At 35.4% G+C, this 22,340-nt stretch overlaps 1 protein-coding gene across 9 annotated transcripts in view; it reads right to left on the bottom strand.

Moving 5' to 3' along the window:
• The window catches only part of tpd52 (tumor protein D52), a 38,160-nt gene extending 18,411 nt beyond the window's left edge, over positions 1-19,749 (bottom strand). For 5 of the 9 annotated variants that reach the window (XR_012394627.1, XM_005159629.6, XM_005159627.6 and 2 more), the window contains exon 1: positions 1,602-4,010. Coding sequence is in view for 7 of the 9 variants with exons in the window: in XM_005159629.6 (XP_005159686.2) it covers positions 1,602-1,728 (127 nt within the window). In the remaining 2 variants the exon portion in view is untranslated. Of the gene's footprint in view, positions 1-1,601; positions 4,011-19,603 lie in introns of those variants that run through there. The other 4 variants (XR_012394628.1, XM_005159630.6, XM_073930926.1 and 1 more) reach the window with 2 other exon arrangements.
• Positions 19,750-22,340: the final 2,591 nt, after the last annotated feature.

Genomic DNA, 22,340 nt, shown 5'->3' with positions numbered 1-22,340 from the left:
CAGTTTAAGTAAAATGTTTTTATGTGATGTATTTTATGTGATCCATAACCAATCTCAAAATGAATTTCTGTTTTTCATTATAATGCATTATAATTCTAAATTCCAGAGAATGATTTAGAAACAAATCATTTTAGTTTTTAAGAGTTTAGATTATTCTGAATATACATAATATCAGAATATATACAGCTGAATTATGAATGATTACCCCTCCTAAAGTATAAGCACTCTGTATTTTCCCCCAAGTTCTGTTTAAAGAAAAATGTTTTAATACATTTCTAAACATAATAGTTTTAATAACTAATTTCTAATAACCAATTTCTTTTATCTTTGCCATGATGTCAGTAAATATTTAACTATATATTTTTTCAAGAGATTAAAGCGCAATTTAAAGGTTTAACTAGGTTAATTAGGCAAGTTTATTTTTTATTTTATTTTATTTGTTTATTTGGCAGGGACAGTGTACATTAATTAGCATTTCTGCAAATGCACCAGAATTAGCCAGAGGGCTATTTTTCATCTGTTGTCCCTGAACAACCTAAAAAAAAACAATACAAAATTTATACAACTAATCAAACATAGTTAAAAAGTACTACATGATTATGAAGATGTTAATAAAAAATGAATATATACAAATTTAACTAAAACACCAACATTTGTAATAGAGATAAAAATAGTTGAAACGCATTTAAACAACGGATCATTAACATTTTTTAAAAACCATTTTAAGGTCAGTATCATCAGCCCTCTTAAGCTATTTTTTTTTTCGATTGAGGTAATTAGGCAAATCATTGTAAAACGACATTCTGTAGACAATCAAAAAAAATATCGCTTAAGAGGGCTGATGATACTGACCTTAAAAATGGTCTTTAAAAAATTAAAAACCACTTTTATTTAAGCTGAAATAAAACAAATAAGACTCTTTCCAGAAGAAAGAATATTATAGGAAATACTGTGACAAATCCCTTGCTCTGTTAAACATCATTTAGGAAATATAATAAAATAATTGTAATATTGTAAAAACAAATTTGGGTCTCATCTGGTCTGGAGAATTAAAGTGCTCTCTGCTAGCTTTACCTGCAATATTACAGTTCTAGCTTTACCTGCGTTACAAATGAAGAGTTTTTGTATAATTTTGTTAACAAAGTCCCCCATTATTTCAGTTTAAACGGTTCAGTTTTTACATAGGGAAAAACTTAATCTATATTTTACTTGACAGGACTGATGATGGTTTTGCATTTGAAGGGGATGTCAATGGCACATGAACATGGAAAATCAAACAGACAAACACACACACAAAATAAATCTGTTAAATCAAATATCCATAAATAACTCAAATATTAAAAAATGTGATTAGGTACAAATCAAAAAACAAATAGCTAACGTTCATTAAATGCTGGTGTTTCTGAGTCAATGTCCACTCTCCACCTGAGCAGCATCTGCTCCTGATGGCCACTTTTGTTCCAAACATCAGCACTTGACAGAAAGAGGGGTCTCCAATACATTCAATACCATTCTCTGCCTCTGTTACACTGTGACAAACACCAGTCCACACCTAAACACACAAACACACACCTACTCGGCACCTGAACAAACACGGTTACCTCTGAGCGGTGGTACCGGTGAGCCAGGGGGAGTGAAACTCTCTTTGGGTGAAAGGTAGAGGTAGCTGGTATTCACTCCCTGCTCAAAGTTGAACGGAGACTTGTAGTCCTCGACAGGCTCCTCCATGCTGCCCGCGAACAGGAAGCTCCCAGGACATTAAATGATTGCATGTGACTGCGTGCGTATGGATCACTGAGCTGATTGTCCTATGCTCTAGCCAGTGTTGAGGATTTGAGCGAGTGTTGCAGATCCTCACATGATGTCCGGCCTGAGACAACGACGGTAATATGTTAATAAGTTACCTCTCTGGAGTGTTCTATTTCTGTCACGAGCCAACACTCCTCCTTAACAGCCCTTACAGGGATTGTTGATGATCCTGTAAAAAAGTCAGATTTTCGCTATTCCTAATGACTAAAAAAAGCAATCATCTTCAGCTGTTCCTGTGTCAGGACTAGCTCATGCTCAGCCCCCTCCATCCATCTTAATATCCATGGGGAATGAAGATCCATTTGGTCACGTGACACTGGGGCAAGCCCACAAAAGGAAGCTGTAATCTGTGGTGTCCCAGATTACAGCGCTAATCCATTACAAAAGGGCTCGCAGTGCTTCAGATACACACCAGCTGCACAAACCATCACACACACAGGCTAAAATGGATTCAGGAAAGCGCAAGATATTCTGAAGTGGAGATACCTAAAGGCTGACATACAAGACGTTGCTAACATCAATGTAATATAATCCCATGCTCAACTGTATTACTGTGGAATGAGTGAAAGACAAAATAAGTTTACGCATCAGAAATATATTTTTTCTAGATCAAAAAATGATGACTGTCATGTATACACAGATCACACTTACTAAAATATCATTCAGCGTAACGATAGTTTATATAGCAAAACAAGTCAGTGTTTCCTCTAGGATTTTTTCCAGCTGTGGTGGCAGGCCTTTTACACAGATCTTCCAACAACCTATGAAGCTATTTCAATGACAAATGTCGTGAGTGCACAAAACTACTTGCACGCCCTCAAATATACGCTGCTCAGGCACAGATTTTCTTGTGCGCTCTGAAATAAACGCTTCTGAAGTGCGATTCAGTGCGTTTATTTGTATGTCTAAAAATATGTTCAATTTGCTAGGAATATTTATAAAGGTCTCCAATAGACCTACAGAACGGCAAAATTGTACAGTAGAAACGCCCACAAACTCCAGCAACATAAAGTTTATCTTTCGCTTTATAAATAAACTATAATTATGGAAATTGTGTTCATTATAACTGAGCTGCGTCGCGTTTGCTGGCCTCATGCATCGCATAGCCCAGTCAGCATGTAACCTTAAAGGGTTAAACACGTAACGCACAGCACTACGACTACAGAAAAGTTTGCTCTGTTATAATAATAATATAATCACTTGCCTTTTAATACATTTTAGTGAGATTATAACCTGCTATTAAAAAATATTAAAAACAGCAACAACTGAAGGTTTTGAATGTGAAGCTGTATTGTGGCTGTGGCGGGATGAATATGGTGCCCCGCCATGGAAGAATGATTATAGCAGAAACCATGCAAGTATAATTGTAAGAACAAGACAGAAAAAATGATGAATGCTAAATGATGATGGTTTGTCACACAGGTTGACATCTTGCTAAAAAGGAGGAGATTAAGCTATGATTCCGATCAATATAATCAATATAATTTACTAAGAGTGCCGCTTTAGCTACAGGGGCCTCATTTACTTAACTAGTGGTGCCTGGCAACTTCTATCTTTGAGCATTTAAATAAATAAACAAATAATTAAATAAATAAAAACAAGAAGCACATATTTAAATGTGGTTTCGTAACAAATTACCACACCATGCAATGGTGAAATAATCAAATATTTAGATGTAATAAACTCACTTTACAGTGGTGCCTTTGATGATGTCAGAGACTGTCAAATAGGGATGTAGGATTTGGAAAAAAATCTGACATTGCATCAGCATAAAATATAATAAATTACAAGCATATTTATAAAAAAAATATAAAAAATAAAAATGGTTTTTTGAGGACTATAACAGAAATTGAACAATCAAAATAACATCGTTCTCATCATTGTATAAATATATTTTTTTATATTTATCTTTAATAAATGATCCAATCCTGCAATGTGACTATTGCCAATATTTTTATACAATTTTAAAAGAAAATGTTGATTTAAAAATGTAATAATGGTGGAACCAGATGCAGATTTTACATGTTTTATCAGAAAGTAAACGATGTTTAATAAATTATTTGCAAAACCTAATGGCAAAGGCATGTTATTTTTTGGCTCATTTTTTGGGTTGATGCTTTGTTTTCCTTTTTTTGTTTTTTTCAGAGAAGTGAAAAGAATGGCCATCTGAGCAGCATCCAGACAAAATGTGCATCCTAATAAATCAGAAAAAAACACAAACACACTTTCAAGTTTTCAATTCCAATGTGAATAGGCAAATAGTGCCTCATTTCTATTCCCTATATGCACACAAGAGAAATAGCTTCGCAAACAAGAACAAAATTGTAGAACGGCACTTTGGCAACTGTTTGGATTGTGGGATTATTATAATTTGCTAATGTCCGTGATCCCAAATAAGTAACAGGTTTCTGAAGATCAGATTTATTTCTTTTTTCCTTTTTAATGTTTAGGACTGTTAATGTGAATAGGTAACTTTAAAAGATAAGTTTGGTCTTATAAACCAAGATCTATTTTTCTCATATTTTATGTACAGTTGCGGGACTATGAAAGAAATACAGGTTGATAATTGAAATCAGCTTGTTCAGAATTTCATTCAGACACAAGAAAATTATGACTATATTTCTTAATCATATAGAGCATTAAGTAATTCTAGAGGACTCTCAACATACTAAAAAATAAAATGGGAAAAAGAAGTAGGCATTATTTTGAATCAAGGCCAATGGGTTAAAATCTGTGCTGTCCCACATACCTCAACAAGATCAAGAATGTGGCATGAGTTTTGTTGGAAAAACTTGATTAGATTATACCAAGAATTAAATCATTACAATCGGGGACTCCTCATCCTTGTTGGAGGAACTGTGGGGTAGAAGAGGGACATATAATAGCAGTGCTCAAAAATTAATCGTTTTTGGGAAACGGTGCACTCCGCCATCAATTATATTTTTGATGTTCATATTCCTAGATCATTCGAAGTACTTTATCCATAATCCTATTCAACTTGAAAAGGAGGATATTTAAGATATTTTTGGCAATACGTAAAGAAATTAAAACCCAGAAATGGTACAAAGAAGACTTTTATTTATAACTATTATATATAATTAATTTCTTGATGAGGTTAATTTGATAGCTTTATATATGTACTGTATATAGATATACATATGTGGAATGGATGTATTTGTGTATATATGTATGTATGTGTATGTAAGTATGTATGTATGTATGTATGTAAGTATGTATGTATGTATGTATGTATGTGTTATTATTTTTTGATTGTTGGTTTGTTTGATTTGTTCCCACAGGTTATCTTTATAAATTTTTTAGAAAAAACTAAGTTAAAAAAATATGAAAGGATCAACCACTCATAACAAAAACAATGCAACATTTAATAAAAAATATTAATTGTAAATTTGAACTTCAAGGCTACCAATCTAAACTGTACATAGGCACAAATACTGCCAAAAGTAAATATTTATTGGTAGCAGCTAGAATTTCGCTATCAGCACATGACTACAAAGAGTGTAGGCCCTTCTTCCATCGCTCTGTTTGTTTAGGAAGCTTCATATAGCGCCACAAGCTCAAGTAATAATGAGATAATATCAAATCTAATAACATTTTGCTAGTGAATTTTAAATTAGATGTGCTATAACACAACTGAAAAAATGTCCAAAAAAAAAAAAAAAAAAAGCAGGCTCAAAAATTGCCACATGAATGTAATAGCTAATAAAAATCATAGGAATTTCCTTTGGTGCCACTGGTGAGGCAGAAAAACCCGACATGCTCCTTTTCCCAGTGCAGTTTTCATTTCCCCAGGTTTTAAAATACACACACACATGCAATCGATAACACACTCTGTATAAAGCTTTGTCCTTGAGGAGCTGGAATTACACATTACTCCCAGGCTGGTTGTCTGACGTGGGATGGGTCTGCTTTCTCCAGCAGAGATCAGCCAGAACAGTCAGAAAAACAAAGAATCAGGTTATAACTGGTGTCACAGAGACTCTATTCAGCTGAATTCACATGGGCGTATAAGAGCCAAGCAGTGACAAACACACATGTGCGCTTGTGTATATGTGTGTGAGCGCCAATTATCACCCAAACCACATTCGCTTCACACATCAAGGACGACAGAACCTTGATGTCTCTGAGCAGGTAGGTACCCGGATATTTGTCTTTCACTAAAGTCCTTGTTGGCTTCCATCCAGACCAAATTGCACAATAAAAGCATGCAGATGTTCAAATAGAGACTTGAACGAAATCTGCAACCAGCGACAAAAGGAATTTAATTTACAGTCCTTTGGATCCCAGATTGTTTTCACACAAAACTAACACCATGAATTTTCATCAACACTTCACCATCTTTTGGCAAGTTCAGACAAGTCCCTTTTCATGCACATTAGAAGGGTCTAATCAGTTTTTTTTTTTTTTTTTTTTTTTTAATCAAGGCACAAATTCACTTTCCAAAAACTTACAAATTTTTCAAGAAGTAGCTGAAACAACCATCATAAATTAAAGGGACTGTTCACACAAAAATGAAAATTTGTTTTTTTTATTAACTCTCCTGAAACTGATTCTGGGGCAGCACGGCGGCTCAGTGGCTAGCACTGTCACTGCAAGAAGGTCACTGGTTCGAATCCCAGTAGGTATTTCTGTGTCAAATTGGATGCTCTCCCTGTGTTCGATTTCCAGGTGTTCCAGTTTCCCCCACAGTCCAAACACATGCAATATAGGTGAACTGAATAAGCTTGAATAAGCAATTCAGTATAGGTGAATTGAACAATTAAATTGTCTGCAGTGTATGAGCGTGTGTGTGAATGAGTGTGTATGGACATTCCGCTGTGGTGACCTCTAAAATAATAATATAATAAATAATAGAATATATTAATATATAAATAATATAATAATATATAACATTTTATAAATATGTCAAACTAAATATGGGAAGACTGACTTCAATTTTTTCCTATAGGCAATGACTTTTTTTCATTAAGAAGCTGACATTCCAGATATAAAGGTATTTTGTCTGTATCACGGTGTCCACCGGGTCTTAGGGTGCTTTCACACTTGGTCCTAAAGCCTTGTCCGAACCAAAGTTCGATTGTCCCCCCTCGGCTGGTTTGTGTTCACACATTATTTTTTTCCTTCTGAAACGCGGTACGCTTGCATCATTAAGCTGATGTTTTGTGTATTTACCTTATTCTCCGCTGACGAGCAGGCGCTGCCATTTGAATCTTTTTGTCTCGCGACTTCCGGTCAAATTCATTTCCATTTATTTTTTGACGTTAACAACTGCTTGTTACGCTGCTTGATGTTGCAATTTTATTTTCTTATTATATTATGCTACTTGTTCTGTGTAATCATGCAAACATTTGTTTCTAGAGCAAGTAGTTTGACCATTTCCTACATATCATGGCCATTCTGCTTTAACTGAATCTTTTGGTTTTGTTACCAAAACCAAAATACAGAGTCACTTGCGTCTATCCAACACAATCTCACGGCAATTCGTAACTTTTTCATTTAGTGGCTAATTCGTATGAATTCGTACAATCTAATTTGTACAATTTAGTATGATTTGCTCATCCCCCAATGACGGTTGGGGTTAGGGGTGGGGTTAGGTGCCACGCCTCCTTTTTAAAATCGTACCATTTCGTACGACTGAACTCGTACGAATTCGTACGAATTAGCCACTAAACTTGCAAAACGTAAAATACTTACGTTTTCTCGTGAGATCAGGCTGGTCTATCTGCCACAAAAACATTAAAAATGTTCAGAACATCATGATGTCTCCACCAATAACAACTTCTGCAGACAAGCAGACATTATAACTGGTATAACCAAGATACGTAATACACAGACATACACACATGAAAAAAACTGAAGTTTGTTGTACAGTTGGCAGTGCATCTTCGTTATTTCTTATGATTGCATTCATATAAGAAGTTAACCGTATCAGAGTTTGCATGAACTGTACCCCAGACCACCTCTTTCAGGTGGACTCAGGTATGGTTCATGGGTGCGCACCTGAGTGCTGAGAAGACAGCATTCACACTAGCTAAACGTACCGTACTTTGACGTCAAACGAACCCAGGTGCAGACTAAAAGTGCTAGTGTTAAAGCACCCGTAAAGTCTAAAACTAAATTTTAGGCCTTAAAAAGTCTTAAATTCACTGAAATATTGTCTTGTTGGTCTTAAATCATTTTAAGTGGGTCTTAACTTTCCTTGGTTTATGTAAAGCTACCCAATCAATTCAACACATCCAACAACCAACAATATGCTTCAAATAAACTTTTAGCAAAAAATATTTTTAACTAATATTATAAGTTTGTTGTGCATACGTTAAGTTTATTCAAGTTTTTATTTTTACAGTTTTTAAAATGTTCTGTTTATTCTATATATGATAACTTGAAGCTGAGTAAATTAACAGGAATTTTTCTTTCCCCCCATTTTAACCACCCCAATCCACTTTCTCAAACACGCACACACAGACGTTATTTCTCCATACAATTGTCTCTTGCTTCCCAATCACAGCATCTAATAAACCTAATAATGTATATTACAAGTTGTCTTTGTTTTTCTTTACTTGATAAAGTGCTTTTGTTCCTTTTTTCCTAAGCTATTTTGATAATAAATAGTTTTATGCTGCTCAATGCATAAATGCTAATTGTGTGACACCTAGGATACACGATAAAAAAACGGTGTAAACAAAACAGAAATTCAGTAAAAAAGGAATGCCCGACTTCCTATTTTAGAAAAAGATGAGAAGTATTACATAAAACAGGAAATAAGCAATAATCACGCATTCGTTTGGACTAAAACTGTTTGTTAAACATGCTACCTTCAGCCCAGTAACATCCTCATGACCCCACATGGGGCGCCTGTGATCTTCACAATGCCAATAATAGGACAGACATGTAATCCCATAACCTCATTTTTGACAAGACTGTTGATGGACGTGTGCCTCTTCGACATCAGGAACCCTTGTGAACTTGATTTTGTATGACTCGCATTTAAACTCAAAGAGCTGCAGAACATAAACACCCAAACAAAGAAACAAAGAGGACGTTTGAAGCACCTAATGATCTACAGCGTCCAATCAATTATTGGGTTATTCCAAGCGCATCGAGTCCCGTGATTGGAACAAAATGAGCATCATGGGACATGGGGCGACTCCAGAAGCCTGGACAGGCGTATGTTAGGGGGAATATCTGGCGACCAAACAAAACAGGGTAGAAGAAGAGCACAACTGAATCACTTCAAAGAGAACCAGATTTGACAAAAGCATGACTAATGTGAAAAATCAGGTCAATTTTAACAAAACATGTTACTGACATAGTGTGGGTAGGACCTTATTTTTGGCCAATACTACTGAAATGTACAGTCTTAAAGGCATAGTTCACCCCAAAAATTGTATTTGTTGTAAATTTAATCCAAGTCAACAGTTTGGCACTTTGTGAGTCAAAAATTTAAAACATTAATTAGCAAAATCAAATTATTATTGGCATCTCAGAAAAAAAAAATTCTTTAATGTTCTAACGAAGAAAAAAAGTACACCATACATCAGGGATTCCCTAACTTCCATCCCAGGACCCACAAAATAACAATGCTAGTGACTAGGGATACACTGATATGGATTTTTTGGCCGATATCAATAACCAATAACTCGATTTGGAGGCCGATAACCGATATATTAGCCAGTAAATATTCAAAATGTTATATTTTTATGCAGTGAACAACTGATTTTATTTAAAAAACTTTATAAATGTGTGAAGTGATCTTATGCTGTGTTCACACCAGACGTGCAATGCCGGATAAATCACGCTATTTGCGCGTAAATAGACGTGTGAACATTTGCGTTTACTTGCTTCATTCGTGCGTCAAATCCACTTCATTCGAGCATCAAATTCACATCAGAAAAGAAGCGGATTCGCGGCATGGGCAGGGCTTCGGTCTGCCCGGTGACTAGTTTCATTGCTAAATGGCTAACATGGATTTGATTGAGAAAATAACTGTTTATGTGTTTTATGAAGGCTGAAAAGCAGCGTCGATACGTTTAGAGCAATGTCTGAGTCCACTAGATCTTTTCAGAAGTGCACCCAGCTCTGTGAGCTCATAAACTCCTACAGAAACTTAACCTGGATGATGGAGGCTTTCAGCAGTGCTTCTGACTGAGCTGAGCCCGGTTTGATGAACTGTTGTCGGTGTGTGCAGGAGGATTTTTCCCCAGTACACAAACAACAGGCTCTACGTCATAATCATGCTTCCACAGGAGCAAACTCCTGATTGGTTAACGCGGTGCGAAGGTCTGCAGAAGTTCAGATTTTTGACTTAACATGTTAATCACTCACGCTTGACACTTCTTCAACGTCTGGTGTGAACACAGCATTTGAATAGCCTACTGAAAGCAAAAAAATAAATAATCTAAATTGCAGGGTGATTATACACCCACTGTACATTCACAATTTCACATAAATTAGCATGCCAAAACTTACTTATTTCCTTTTCTTTGCATAGTAAATTAACATGCAACTTGACTGTTGCATAAAAACAATAAGTTAAATACCAATATGTGATTTAAATAAACAAGTAAAATAAATATATTTTAAACAAAATGAAAGAATTGAAAAACTGAAACCAGCTCAAATGTTCTCGAATAAAATGTGGTAAAGCTATGTAGATATTTACAAATATGTAATGTCCGAAAAGGTTGAGACTGGTATTTTGACAAGCAAAAAGCTAAATACAGATAATATGTTTTACTTTAAAAAATGCGGCATAAAGTCATCCCATTGGCCATTTTAGATTCTTTTGAACACATGTAGTTGCTGCTTGTCAATCAATCAACGCTTCTATGTTCTTTCTTGCTATCAATTGTGAGAAAAATGATTAATGAAAGATTTATAATAAACCGCTTTGAGTTTGAAAATTTAATTGCAGGAACTGTGTGATGCCCGTGCATCAGATTTGTCCTAACTGGTCTAACGACCTGTATTCATTTTATTTTATGTGCGTAAATAAAAATGTATTTGAAATTAACAAGATGCCATTAAAAAAATCTGCTGCAACTGATGCTTTAATACAATTTAAATGTCAATAAACTAACCTAATCACAATCTAATTGAAAAAGATTTTTTAAAAATTGCTTAAGACGTTTTTATGTTAATGTCCTTTTTTTTTTTTACTTTAACTACTATTTTTATATTTTGCAAGTTATGGATAACATATGCTAATAATTCAAATAGTTCAATAACTTAATTGATTTTTTGGAAACCACCAAGTAACCTGTGAAATGTGCATTTCTAGATGAACTACCCCTTTTTTATGGTGTGGTCACATGACTGAGATTGCCTCAGTTTGGAGGGTTTGAGGGTCACAAAAAGGCCTTAAGTTTCTCCCCTTAGTGCAATGTTAGCCTACACCTCTACTAGGCAAAAGCTCTCAGTCAGTTCTATGAAAAATACAATAAATTCAACAAATGACAGATTTGAAATGAAGCCAAAACTGTTAACCTATTTTGTGACACAAAAGAAAATAACTAGCTGATTTAATGGTCTAAATGTTTGTTTTGGAAACAGTAAGAGCACGGCTCTATTACTACAATCAAACTGTGAGTGAAAAGCGATCCTAGAGACCTGTGAGATTCACAGAGATGCTTCAGGAAGATCTTGCATAATCACGTAACCATCTGTTGCTGAAATGTGTACTATTGCATTAAAGAACTTCACCAATAGAAAGTTTACAACCACAAGATCACAACTAAAACACAACATTTACAATATATCTAATTAAAATATCATTGGCTTACTGGGGACGAATGCTTAAAGAGTCCGATTCAACTTCCAAGTTCACTTACATATTATTTTCCAAGGATTTATCAATATAATTTAACGAATTACTCGCATAAGTTCAGTTCAATAAAGCCATACAAACACAGAGGGCTCTATTTTGAGGATCCATGCGCAAAGTGCAAAGCGCAAACGCATTCAGGGCATGTCAGAATCCACTTTTGCTAATATAAGGACGGAAAAAATCTGCTTTGCGTCATGGCCTTGGTCTAAAAGGGTTGAGCTTATTTTCTTAATGAGTTATAGGTGTGTTTTGAGAATAAACCAATCAGAGTCTCATCTCCCATTCCCTTTAAGAGCTATAATGCATTTGCTATTTACATGACGACTTCGGAAGTGGAAAAACTTAGCATTTGACTAGAGAAAAAACAGTTAGACAGAGTATCTGCGGAGCGAGAATGAGAGATAAGGCCCCTCGTTATCTACTTTCACTTTCGCTCTCGTGGTTAGGGAAACCTTGCACGCACAGACATCCATCAGCCTATAAATAATTAATTTAGTTTGGTAAGCCCAAAGATTTGTTACAAAACTTTTTCTAAATTTAGTTCTAATTTCCAGCATACGAATAAATGAACAATAATAACAAAGTGTGGTCAAAAACCTGAGTTATATCCAAATACACATGCTGTGGCCCATATGGTCTAAAACCTGACAGGTGGGCAAATCTAAGCTTGTTTTTAATAAAACAAATAATAAAACATCTTCCTGAAATGAAGAAGGCATAGAGGCGGTGGTTGTATGCATGTTTTCTAGAAAATAAAATGTTTTGTAATATTTTAATTCTTTATAGCATTGCTATATCCTTATTATATCCTATATATATGCTTAATATTTTAATTACTTTTCATATGAAAATATATTTGCGTATTGCTCTACATCTTGTGTGCATTAAGCAGTTTTTAAGCGAGGCGCACAACTAACGCGCTCTGCGCTGGACGATAGACCAGCTTTGTTCTGGTCTATTGAAAAATCTACAATAGTTTCTCAAAATAGCAACGCGCTAGCAATGGGCCTCAGAACGCCTTCCTTTTTAGACCAGAACGCCTATGGGCGCACATATGAGCACAAATGCATTTGCTATTTAAACAGCGTGGCGCAAAACGTTAAAACAACTCTTGCACCAACCTCAAACTAGCAAACAACAATTGCGCCTTGCGCCACATTGCGCCGGGTGTATGATAGGGCCCAGAAAGTTCTTGCTGCTTATTCCAATAAAGAGCAAGTAAAATAGCAGACGTCAAGCTCCAAAAAGGCACTATATACACTCACAGGCCACTTTATTAGGTACACCTGTCCAACTGCTCGTTAACGCAAATTTCTAATCAGCCAATCACATGGCAGCAACCCAATGCACTTAGGAAAACAGAGCATCAGAATGGGGAAAAAGGGTGATTTAATTGACTTTGAACATGGCATGATTGTTGGGCTGGTCTGAGTATTTTAGAAACTGCTGATATACTGGGATTTTCATGCACAACCATCTCTAGGGTTTACAGAGAATAGTTGTAAAAAAAAATATCCGCTGAGCGGCAGTTGTGTGGGCACAAATGCCTTGTTGAGGTCGAAGGAGAATGGCCAGACTGGTTTCAGCTGTTAAAAAGCAACAGTAACTCAAATAACCACTCGTTCCAACCGAAGTATGCAGAAGAGCATCTCTGAACACACAACACGTCCAACTAAGAGGCAGATGGGCTACAGCAGCAGTCTGTCAGCTAATAACGTACAGGCTCATTAAAACTGAACAATAGAAGATTGGAAAAACGTTGCCTGGTCTGATGAGTCTCCATTTCTGCTGCAACATTCAGATGGTAGGGTCAGAATTTGGTCTTAATAACATAAAAATATGAATCCATCCTGCTTTATATCAACAATTCAGGCTGGTGGTGGTGGTGTAATGATGTTGGGATTATTTTCTTGGCACACTTTGGGCCTATTAGTACCAACTGACCATCGTGTGAACTCCACAGCCTACCTGAGTATTTTTGCTGACCATGTCCATCCCTTTATGACCACAGTACCCATAATCTGATGGCTACTTCCAGCAGGATAACACACCATGTCATAAAGCGCAAATCAGCTCAGACTGGTTTCTTGAACATGACAATGAGCTCACTGTACTCAAATGGCCTCCACAGTCACCAGACCTCCATCCAATAGAAGACATTTGGGATGTATTGGAACAGGAGATTCACATCATGGATGTCCAGCCGGCAAATCAACAGCGTGATGCTATCATGTGAATATGGACCAAAATCTCTGAAGAATATTTCAAGTTCAATCTCAGTCACAAAAGATTTAGGCAGCTCTGAAGGCAAAAGAGGGTCCAACCTGGTACTAGTAAGGTAAACCTAATAAAATGGCCGGTGAGTGTAGGTCAAGTATCATAAACATTAAAGAAAATTCACAAAAGCTTTTTTTGTGAAAAGAAAAATCCAATGGGAATTTGCATTGTACTTTTGGTTGATACAATAACTTTTTTAAGAAGCCATTAACCAATGTATGGAATAAATACAGTCTAAAATACTGATATTCATTTTTGAAATTGAATTTTGCTGATTTCAAAACCTAAATGTTTTTATTTTAAAACCTTAAGTGCAGAAAATAATCAATTTTAAGAAATATTATGCTCAAGTAACATTACTATCAAAATTTCCGATGTTTAAAAGAGTTGCATGCATGTACACACACTGCCGGCAGAACCAGACAGAGCAAAGAATGACAAACATGCAGCTACAAGCCTTAGAGAAGAATGACAAAAGTGGAGTTATTAGTAATATCTAAAATTCCTGCTTAAAATTAAAGTTGAAAAAATATAGAGATCATCCTGTGCAACTTCACAAGCATACATGAAAACGACCTGAACCATCACAAATTGAACATTCCACTTTAAGCTCTGATGTTTCCTTCCAGCAAACTGGCATCAAAAAGATGGGGAAGTAGCAGCGTAACTGTCAAAACATGCAGGCTGGAGGGAGCACACCAACAAACACCAGCAGTGGAAATTTCCACCATTAAGATCAAAAGAATTGTCTGCTATAGCTTTTGGCAGTCATGCAAACTTTCAACCTTGAGATGCTGAATAGTATACTGCACAGACTCCATCAAAGAGTGCAACAATCACATTTAAATCAAGACCAAACGCAGCAACACCGGGCTTTAGAGGATTTTATTGCGGCTTCCTCATTCCTCCCTGTAGTTCTGTTAGTCTTTCAACTTTTTTATTTTTTTATGCTGCCATGACAGCAAAAGGAGAACAGTGTGCAGATCTACCTGAGTAAACATGAGCAAATGGTGACTGCTGAGCCGAACCAAGAATTAAATGGGCCAGGCTTTACAATAAGATTTAATTTGTTAAGAATGAACTAAGAATGAACAATACCTGTACAGCATTTATTAATCAGAGTTCAACATTTAATACATTAATCAAATTTAAAGTGGTGCTTATTAAATGGGAAACAGAAATTCAATCATTATTTGCTTAACTTTCCCTTGTCCCAAAACAAAATATCTGCTGAACACAAAAGAAGATATTTTGGAAAATGTTTGAAACATGGAACCATTGACTTCCATAGTATTTGTTTTTCCTTCTACTGATGTCAATGATTACAGGCTTCAAACATTTTTCAAAATATCTTCTTTTGTGTACAACAGAAAAAAGAATCTCATAATGAGAACCACTTGAAACAGTGATTCAATTTTCATTTTAAAGTGAACTACCCCTTTTACATTGGTCAATGCAATGATTAACAAGAACTAATATCAAACTTAAAATCAATTAACTATTGCTGACAAAGATCTAGAAATAATAAATATTTATTGCTCATCATTTCTTCATGTTAGAAAAACTAAGTATAAACTTAGCATTATATAATCATTTCAAGAATTCCTTAATAGTCCACATAACACTTTTTTTTTTAAGTACTCAGTCAATAACTCAGGGCTGGCCTTTGTTTTTTTACAATGACAGTGCCAAATCAATTCTTTTAAAACAGTACTGGTGTCTAATACATTCTTGAATCAATACTTTAAAAAAAAAAAAAAAAATGCCATTAAAAAACAAAATAATATCACTCCCAATTCCTGTCATATATTGAAGACTGGTCAGAGCGCATTGGTCCCTTCGGCTTAGTCCCTGATTTATCAGGGGTCACCACAGCACAATGAACCTTCAATTGCTCTAGCATATGTTTTATACAACAAATGCCCTTCCAGCTGCAACCCAGTGCTGGGAAACACCCATACACATCTCATTCACACGCACATTCATTTCTTTGCAAGTATTTATAAAACACAAATCACTTTATAAACATGCATACTTTCTGAAATATTTTGGAGCAGTAGTCCCCAGCCTTTTTATTACTGTGGACCGGTCATCACTTGACAATTTTACAACGGCCCGGGGGGAAGGGGTGTACATACATTGCTAGGCGTTGTCTCCGTTTTCTCAGAGGAAGACAAGCTGACAAAACATTGCTGCAACTCAGATGCAAGTTTTATTTATAGAGAAAATGAAAAATCACTGCAGTGTTTGGGTGTTCTGTGTTTGTCTGAGATATTTAGTTTAACTAAATGTGCAAGATGCAATGTGTTAACAGCCCCTAAGGCCGCTGTCATTTGCGATCTCCAGCAGTTGATCTTTTTCTTGCACAGACATGCTGGATTCATTGATCTGTTGACAAATGGGTTGTGAATCCATTTCTTTGAAACTTTCCAAAGACGTCTGCATCCAACTCATTTTGCTGCTTGTGGGCTAAATATTGCCACTCAAGTGAACAAGATGTAACCAAGAGAATACATTCATTTTTCAAATTAAAAGATCGTTCAGACTCGGATAATAAATAAAACGGAAATATTTAATGATTTCTTGAGCAGCCCGGTAACAGTTTATCGACGGACTGGTACAGAGTGTTGGAGACCAGTTTTGGAGCACCTAACCCCAAACCATACCCTCCTTAAAACATAAATAAGCAGCAAGCAAATAAAAGTGAAGCCACGTGTACTTATTGCTCCCAGCTCCTGAGTGCTGATCCTCTGATTAAAAAGATGCTTCAACACAATGGCGTGATGCGATTGGTCACGAGACACAGATGAAGCCAACAAACTTACAGCATGTTCTGACCATGAGATTGTTTAAAAATCATGAATCGTTTTTAGAAACATTTTTCACATCTATCTTCTAAATCACAGCCAATCATGCGACAACATCATGTATCTGTGTTTATAAGTTATAACTGATAAAAAAAATATTAAAAACAAAAGCAAGTATCCATTATTCTCTTCACATGCACTTGTCAAACACTGTTGTTCTGTCTCTTCATTTGTTTTCCCACTGTGAAGATTCACTGCCAACAGCTTGGGAGACAAACGAGTGTAAAAACGATTCAAAGCTCACATGTGAGCTGCTCATACACACACAATTGTATGCAGAGAGAGAGAGACGGTATACAGAGAGACATGGCCACACAGAAGGAGCAGATGGCGACCCTGCATGAGAGGGATGAGGGGAGGAACACAGAAGATTCAAACAGGAAGGCTCTGGCTCCTGGAGAGGCTACTCATCGTCTCAGTGCAGCCCAGGAGGGATGAGAGAAAACAGGCCGCTCAGATCCAGGGAGCTGGGCGGAGATGAGAGGACCATGCCTTTGTTTATAATAAAAAAAAAAAAGACTGTGCCATATATTTGCCTTGTCATTATTCTGTAGTCAAAACATGAGCAATGCATTAAAGTTGAATGATTATTCTAAATATCAACTATTAAATATTAATATCAAATTAATAGGCAATCAATTATTAATTAACTGTGGTAATCCTCATATCATCTAGATTTGAAATTTGTCAAAAAATCTAAGCATTAAATCAGCGCTGACATTAATAATTTAGCTACTTTCTCTTGATTGAGTGACTTTATTAGGAATGGGTTTGAGTAAAATTTTGTTTGTTTTATTGGTATAAAAACTGCAATACAGGACACATTTTAATTAAAGCCTCATGTATGTACTACTAACATGAAAAATACATGTATTACAGAAGTTTTTTATCTTTGCTAATGTTAGCTAATGAATAAAAAGTTGTTCAATGCTAGTTCATGTTAAGCCACAGTGCATTAACTAATGTTAACAAGCACAGCACTGGATTTTAATCATGTAAATGTTGAACTATGATTAATAAATGCTGTACAGGCATTATTTATGTTAGTGAATACAGTGCTTAGCATAAATTACCCCTCGCAGATTTTTCTTTAAATTAATACTTTCCAAAAGGATGCTCTGCAATAGATTATTTGTGTAAATACATTAGATTAGTCAGTACTGAAGCCAAATTTGGAGCTAATCTAACAAAAACAAATTTGCGATAGCACTCCAAAAATAAGCACATCTAAGTTTATAAAATATTAAATAAAGATTTTAAAAAGAGGTAAGCTCAAGAGAAACAAAAGATATATAAAATTGAGTTGAAATTTTGCTATTTGTAATAATTTGATTGAATTTAAATATATTATCTATTTCTTAAGATGTTTAGTATATTCAGTGAGTAATTTTGAAATGGGGTGTACTCATGTCATTTATGCAGAGCAGTGTACATTAACTTACATTAACTAGGTGTCCTGTTACTCCCGTATTGTAAAGTGCTACCATTTTATCCTTGTATAATGATTGATTAACAGCATTTCTTACATTTAGGAGCAATAAGATATTTTAACTAATTTATTTTTGCAGAAAATGGGCAGAATGGTAAGATTAACAAATACATTTTCATTTAAAAAAATCAGGGTTATAACTTAACTTCCACTATACCGTAACTTCTGAAGTTAATAAATAGATGTTTTGTTGCATAAAACCGAATTGGCCATAAACATGTCTGAAACATGGCACCAATGTGTTACTTTATCTAACACATAATCTAAATGACAACTAATGACTGAAATCTCAGATCCAACAATCCTTAGACCAGTTGAAATTGTCCATAAAATTAATCAAGTAAAATAAATGATGTCTAAATCAATAAATATAGATAGTATCAGAAGATAGAAATATGCATTTGCTTACAGGATTATAACATCCACACCACTCATTTGTACACAACTTAAACGTCAGAAGACGTTGAACTGTGAAATAAACACACAAGGTAGGAAAATGATAGTTTTGGTCAACTTTTACACAGTGACGTAAACTGGCCAGATCATATCAGAAAAAACAGATCACACTGAATCTTACATTATAATCAGAAGATCCAATATTATCCTATGATAATCACACCATAGCCACAACGACAATCACCGTTACTACTGTAACTTAAATCCAGAGTGTACATATCAATGACTCAAACTGAGATGAAACGTTTAGAAAGGTGCAAATAAAGCAAGATGGCACCCTTTATACAGTATATTTTCAATTTCATATTGTGATAACTCGTTGATGGTTTATTTTTAAGACATCCTTATAGAAACATATTAAAAATCAACAATAGTTAACGGAATTGCCTCGATGAAAAGGCAGAACTGAAATAACGGTTAAAGCATGAATCATTAGCATCACATTTACTGCAGGTGTTAAGAGCTAACATATGGTTCAACGATGCTGCAAGTTAAAACCACGAAAATTAAATAGTTTTTTTGTAACAAAAACACCAAAAATATTTAACCAGACTAAATTATTGTGTTGTGGTAACTGTTAATTTCCCTCAGTGTTTATAAACATTATTAATTAGCCCACGACGAACTAATTATAATTGGCAAAACTGCTCAAGCTCGAAAGAAATTCCCGTCAATATTTATTCTGAATGAGTGTCACGTTATCTATATTCATCGGATTAATAAAATTAATCAACCATTATTCTGTCACCAGCTGCTGGCTTTGCTAACCAAACAAGTTAGCTAACTTCTGAAAGTTGAGTTTTGTTGCATTTCTAATCTGTGCCGACATGTCACATCACATTTGCAGAAGAAATCAACTACCTTTATCGTTCTCCTCCATCCTGTCTTTGAGGACTCTTGATGTTGTGAGTTATTCTGATTCTTGCGGTCCCGCGTTCCCACTTCAACCTCTCAAAATTCAGCTCAAAGCTGCCACTGCAACCCTGGGCTGCTGCGCGAGATGGGGTGGGGTCGTCTGTGACGTCAGCACGCACCGTACGTAAATATGTAAACAGAGCGAGAGAAGGGCACGCTGTCCCACCTGACGGGTTTTAAAGCTCAAAAATTACTTTAGAAAAAACGTTAAATAGTAAAACATTGATAAGCTAAGACTCAGACTCAACTTTATTATCCCGTTTAGGGCAACAAAAATTGCAGCAAGGTGCCATTTAACACAGGCTAAGTTCCATGTACACAATAAAAAAATATTACCACAACATACATCATTTATGAGTGCATCTCCCTTACCCCTGCACTCATTTAATGACCTAATGGCCACCATCATAAAATAATTTCTAGTTCTATTTGCCCTGCAAATAGGAACTCTAAAACGATGTCCTGATGGCAACAGCTGCAGAGTACACTGGGTGATTTGGGGTGCATAGGATACCCTGAGCTCTCTTAAAACATATTTATGGTAAATTACCGTTGGACCAGTTTGGTTAAAACCGATGATCTTGCCCGTCACCTTCACCAGGCTACTCAACCAGCTCTTATTTTACACACTCAGATTACCTTACCAAGCTACAATGCAGAAAGATAAAACAGATTTAATAAATTGTTTAAAATACAGTGTCATCATAGAGGAACAAACCTGAAATGATCTAAGCTTCCTCAGAAAAAAAAACTGTCTTTGTTGAACTTTATTAAATGTATGCAAATAATTGTAAAATATTGCGATTTTATATTTCTAAATTATAATATTTATAGATTTTATAATTAAACGATTATGATTATGGCCATTAGCTAATTTAGAAATGGCTTTAAAACAAATACTGTCTTTATGTGCTGCTGATATAAATGCTCAGACAGGATTTATGAATGTTTCAATTGTTCTAAAACATCTAATTAATATATATTTTTAGATACATATTATAATTAATGTGTCAAATCAAGTTAACCCTATTTAAAAATATATTGACAAGCTTTAGAAATTAAAATAAACCAAATGTAGAACAGTCTACCCAGGTCAGTGTTCACACCATATGGGCCTATAGGCTATAAATACATGAAAACATTTAGACAAATGTTATTTTAAGAAAGATAATCTAACCACATTGATAAATCGAGTTATAAATGGAGTTTTGTTAAATGTTTTATTGCGATGTATTTGTTGAGTGTGCACATGATTGGATGGGTGTTGACCCCCCATCCATCTTTACGTGGACATATAACAATTAAGAAATAATTAAAAATTATTTAACACCTGGGCGAGGCAGTGGCGCAGTAGGTAGTGCTGTCGCGTCACAGCAAGAAGGTCGCTGGTTCGAACCTCGGCTCAGTTGGCATTTCTGTGTGGAGTTTGCATGTTCTCCCTACCTACGCGTGGGTTTCCTCCGGGTGCTCCGGTTTCCCCCAGAGTCAAGACAGGTGAATTGGGTAGCCTAAATTGTCCGTAGGGTGTGAATGTGTGTGTGGATGTTTCCCAGAGATTGGTTGCGGCTGCACCCACTGCGTACAAACTTGCTGGATAAATTGGCGGTTCATTCTGCTGTGGCGACCTCTGATTAATAAAGGGACTTAGCCGACAAGAAAGTGAATGAATGAATTTAACACCTTCAAGATATTTCAGTAAGTTTAAGACTTTTTAAGACCCTGCAGACACCCTAAATACAATAAATAGGCTACTCATACATTCTAGAGTTCATCATAAATAATATTAAATAAACAAACAACAAATTACACCGTAAAATGTGACATCTGGAGACATACACTGCAAAAAATGCTTCGTACATTTTACTTTAAAAAAATTGAAGCATCAGCCTTTTGAGTGTTTCAAACTCATTTTATTTTAGTTTGTCCTATTAGACTTTACGTGTTCTCAACTTGCACTTTCAAGTAACAATTTTTAGTTTTGGGTTTCTCAAACCAAAAATGTGCTTATTTTGAGTGCATGTATTTGGACTTGTGGGGGAAACCGAACCACCTGGAGGAAACCTACAAAAACATGGGAAAAACATGCAAACTCCACACAGAAACGCCAACTGATCCAGCCAAGGCTTGAACCAGGGACCTTCTTGCTGTGAGGCAATTGTGCTACCCACTGCGCCACCATTGCTGCTGTATTTTTACCATTATTCAGTAAAAATTGAACAGAGCTTTTAAGTAATGGAAACATAATTTTATTATTTTTCAACCTTTATTAAGTATTGAATCCTTTTTAGTTTTCTACATCAAACAATAAACACAAAAATAGTCAAATGCATTTATTAAGTTGAAAATTCTCTTTTTTTAAGTATTACAGAATTTATACCACAATGTTAAAACATCATTTTAACTTTATTTTTTTTAATACTCTGGCAAAGGCTACAACTTTAACCCCTTTAACAGAAGCTATAAATGACAGAGATAATGATAAAGGGTTACCGGTATTGCTCTTTTTAATGTACACTAAAAATATTTTGTATTCCTTATGAAAAAAAGAAAATTGGACACTCTGGCAATTAGTAATCCAAGCCATTTTTTCCAGATCTTCAGCGAATAACACACAATTACCATCCTAATTTCGACATGATAATGGTAATGATTAGCAGGGCTAACAAAAATGAAGTCCTGCTCC

The sequence above is a fragment of the Danio rerio genome, chromosome 19 (genome assembly GCF_049306965.1).
Source record: "Danio rerio strain Tuebingen ecotype United States chromosome 19, GRCz12tu, whole genome shotgun sequence".
In the NCBI taxonomy this organism is placed as follows: domain Eukaryota; kingdom Metazoa; phylum Chordata; class Actinopteri; order Cypriniformes; family Danionidae; genus Danio; species Danio rerio.
The sequence above is the reverse complement of the archived record's forward strand: the minus strand, read 5'-3'. Positions and strand labels throughout refer to the sequence as shown.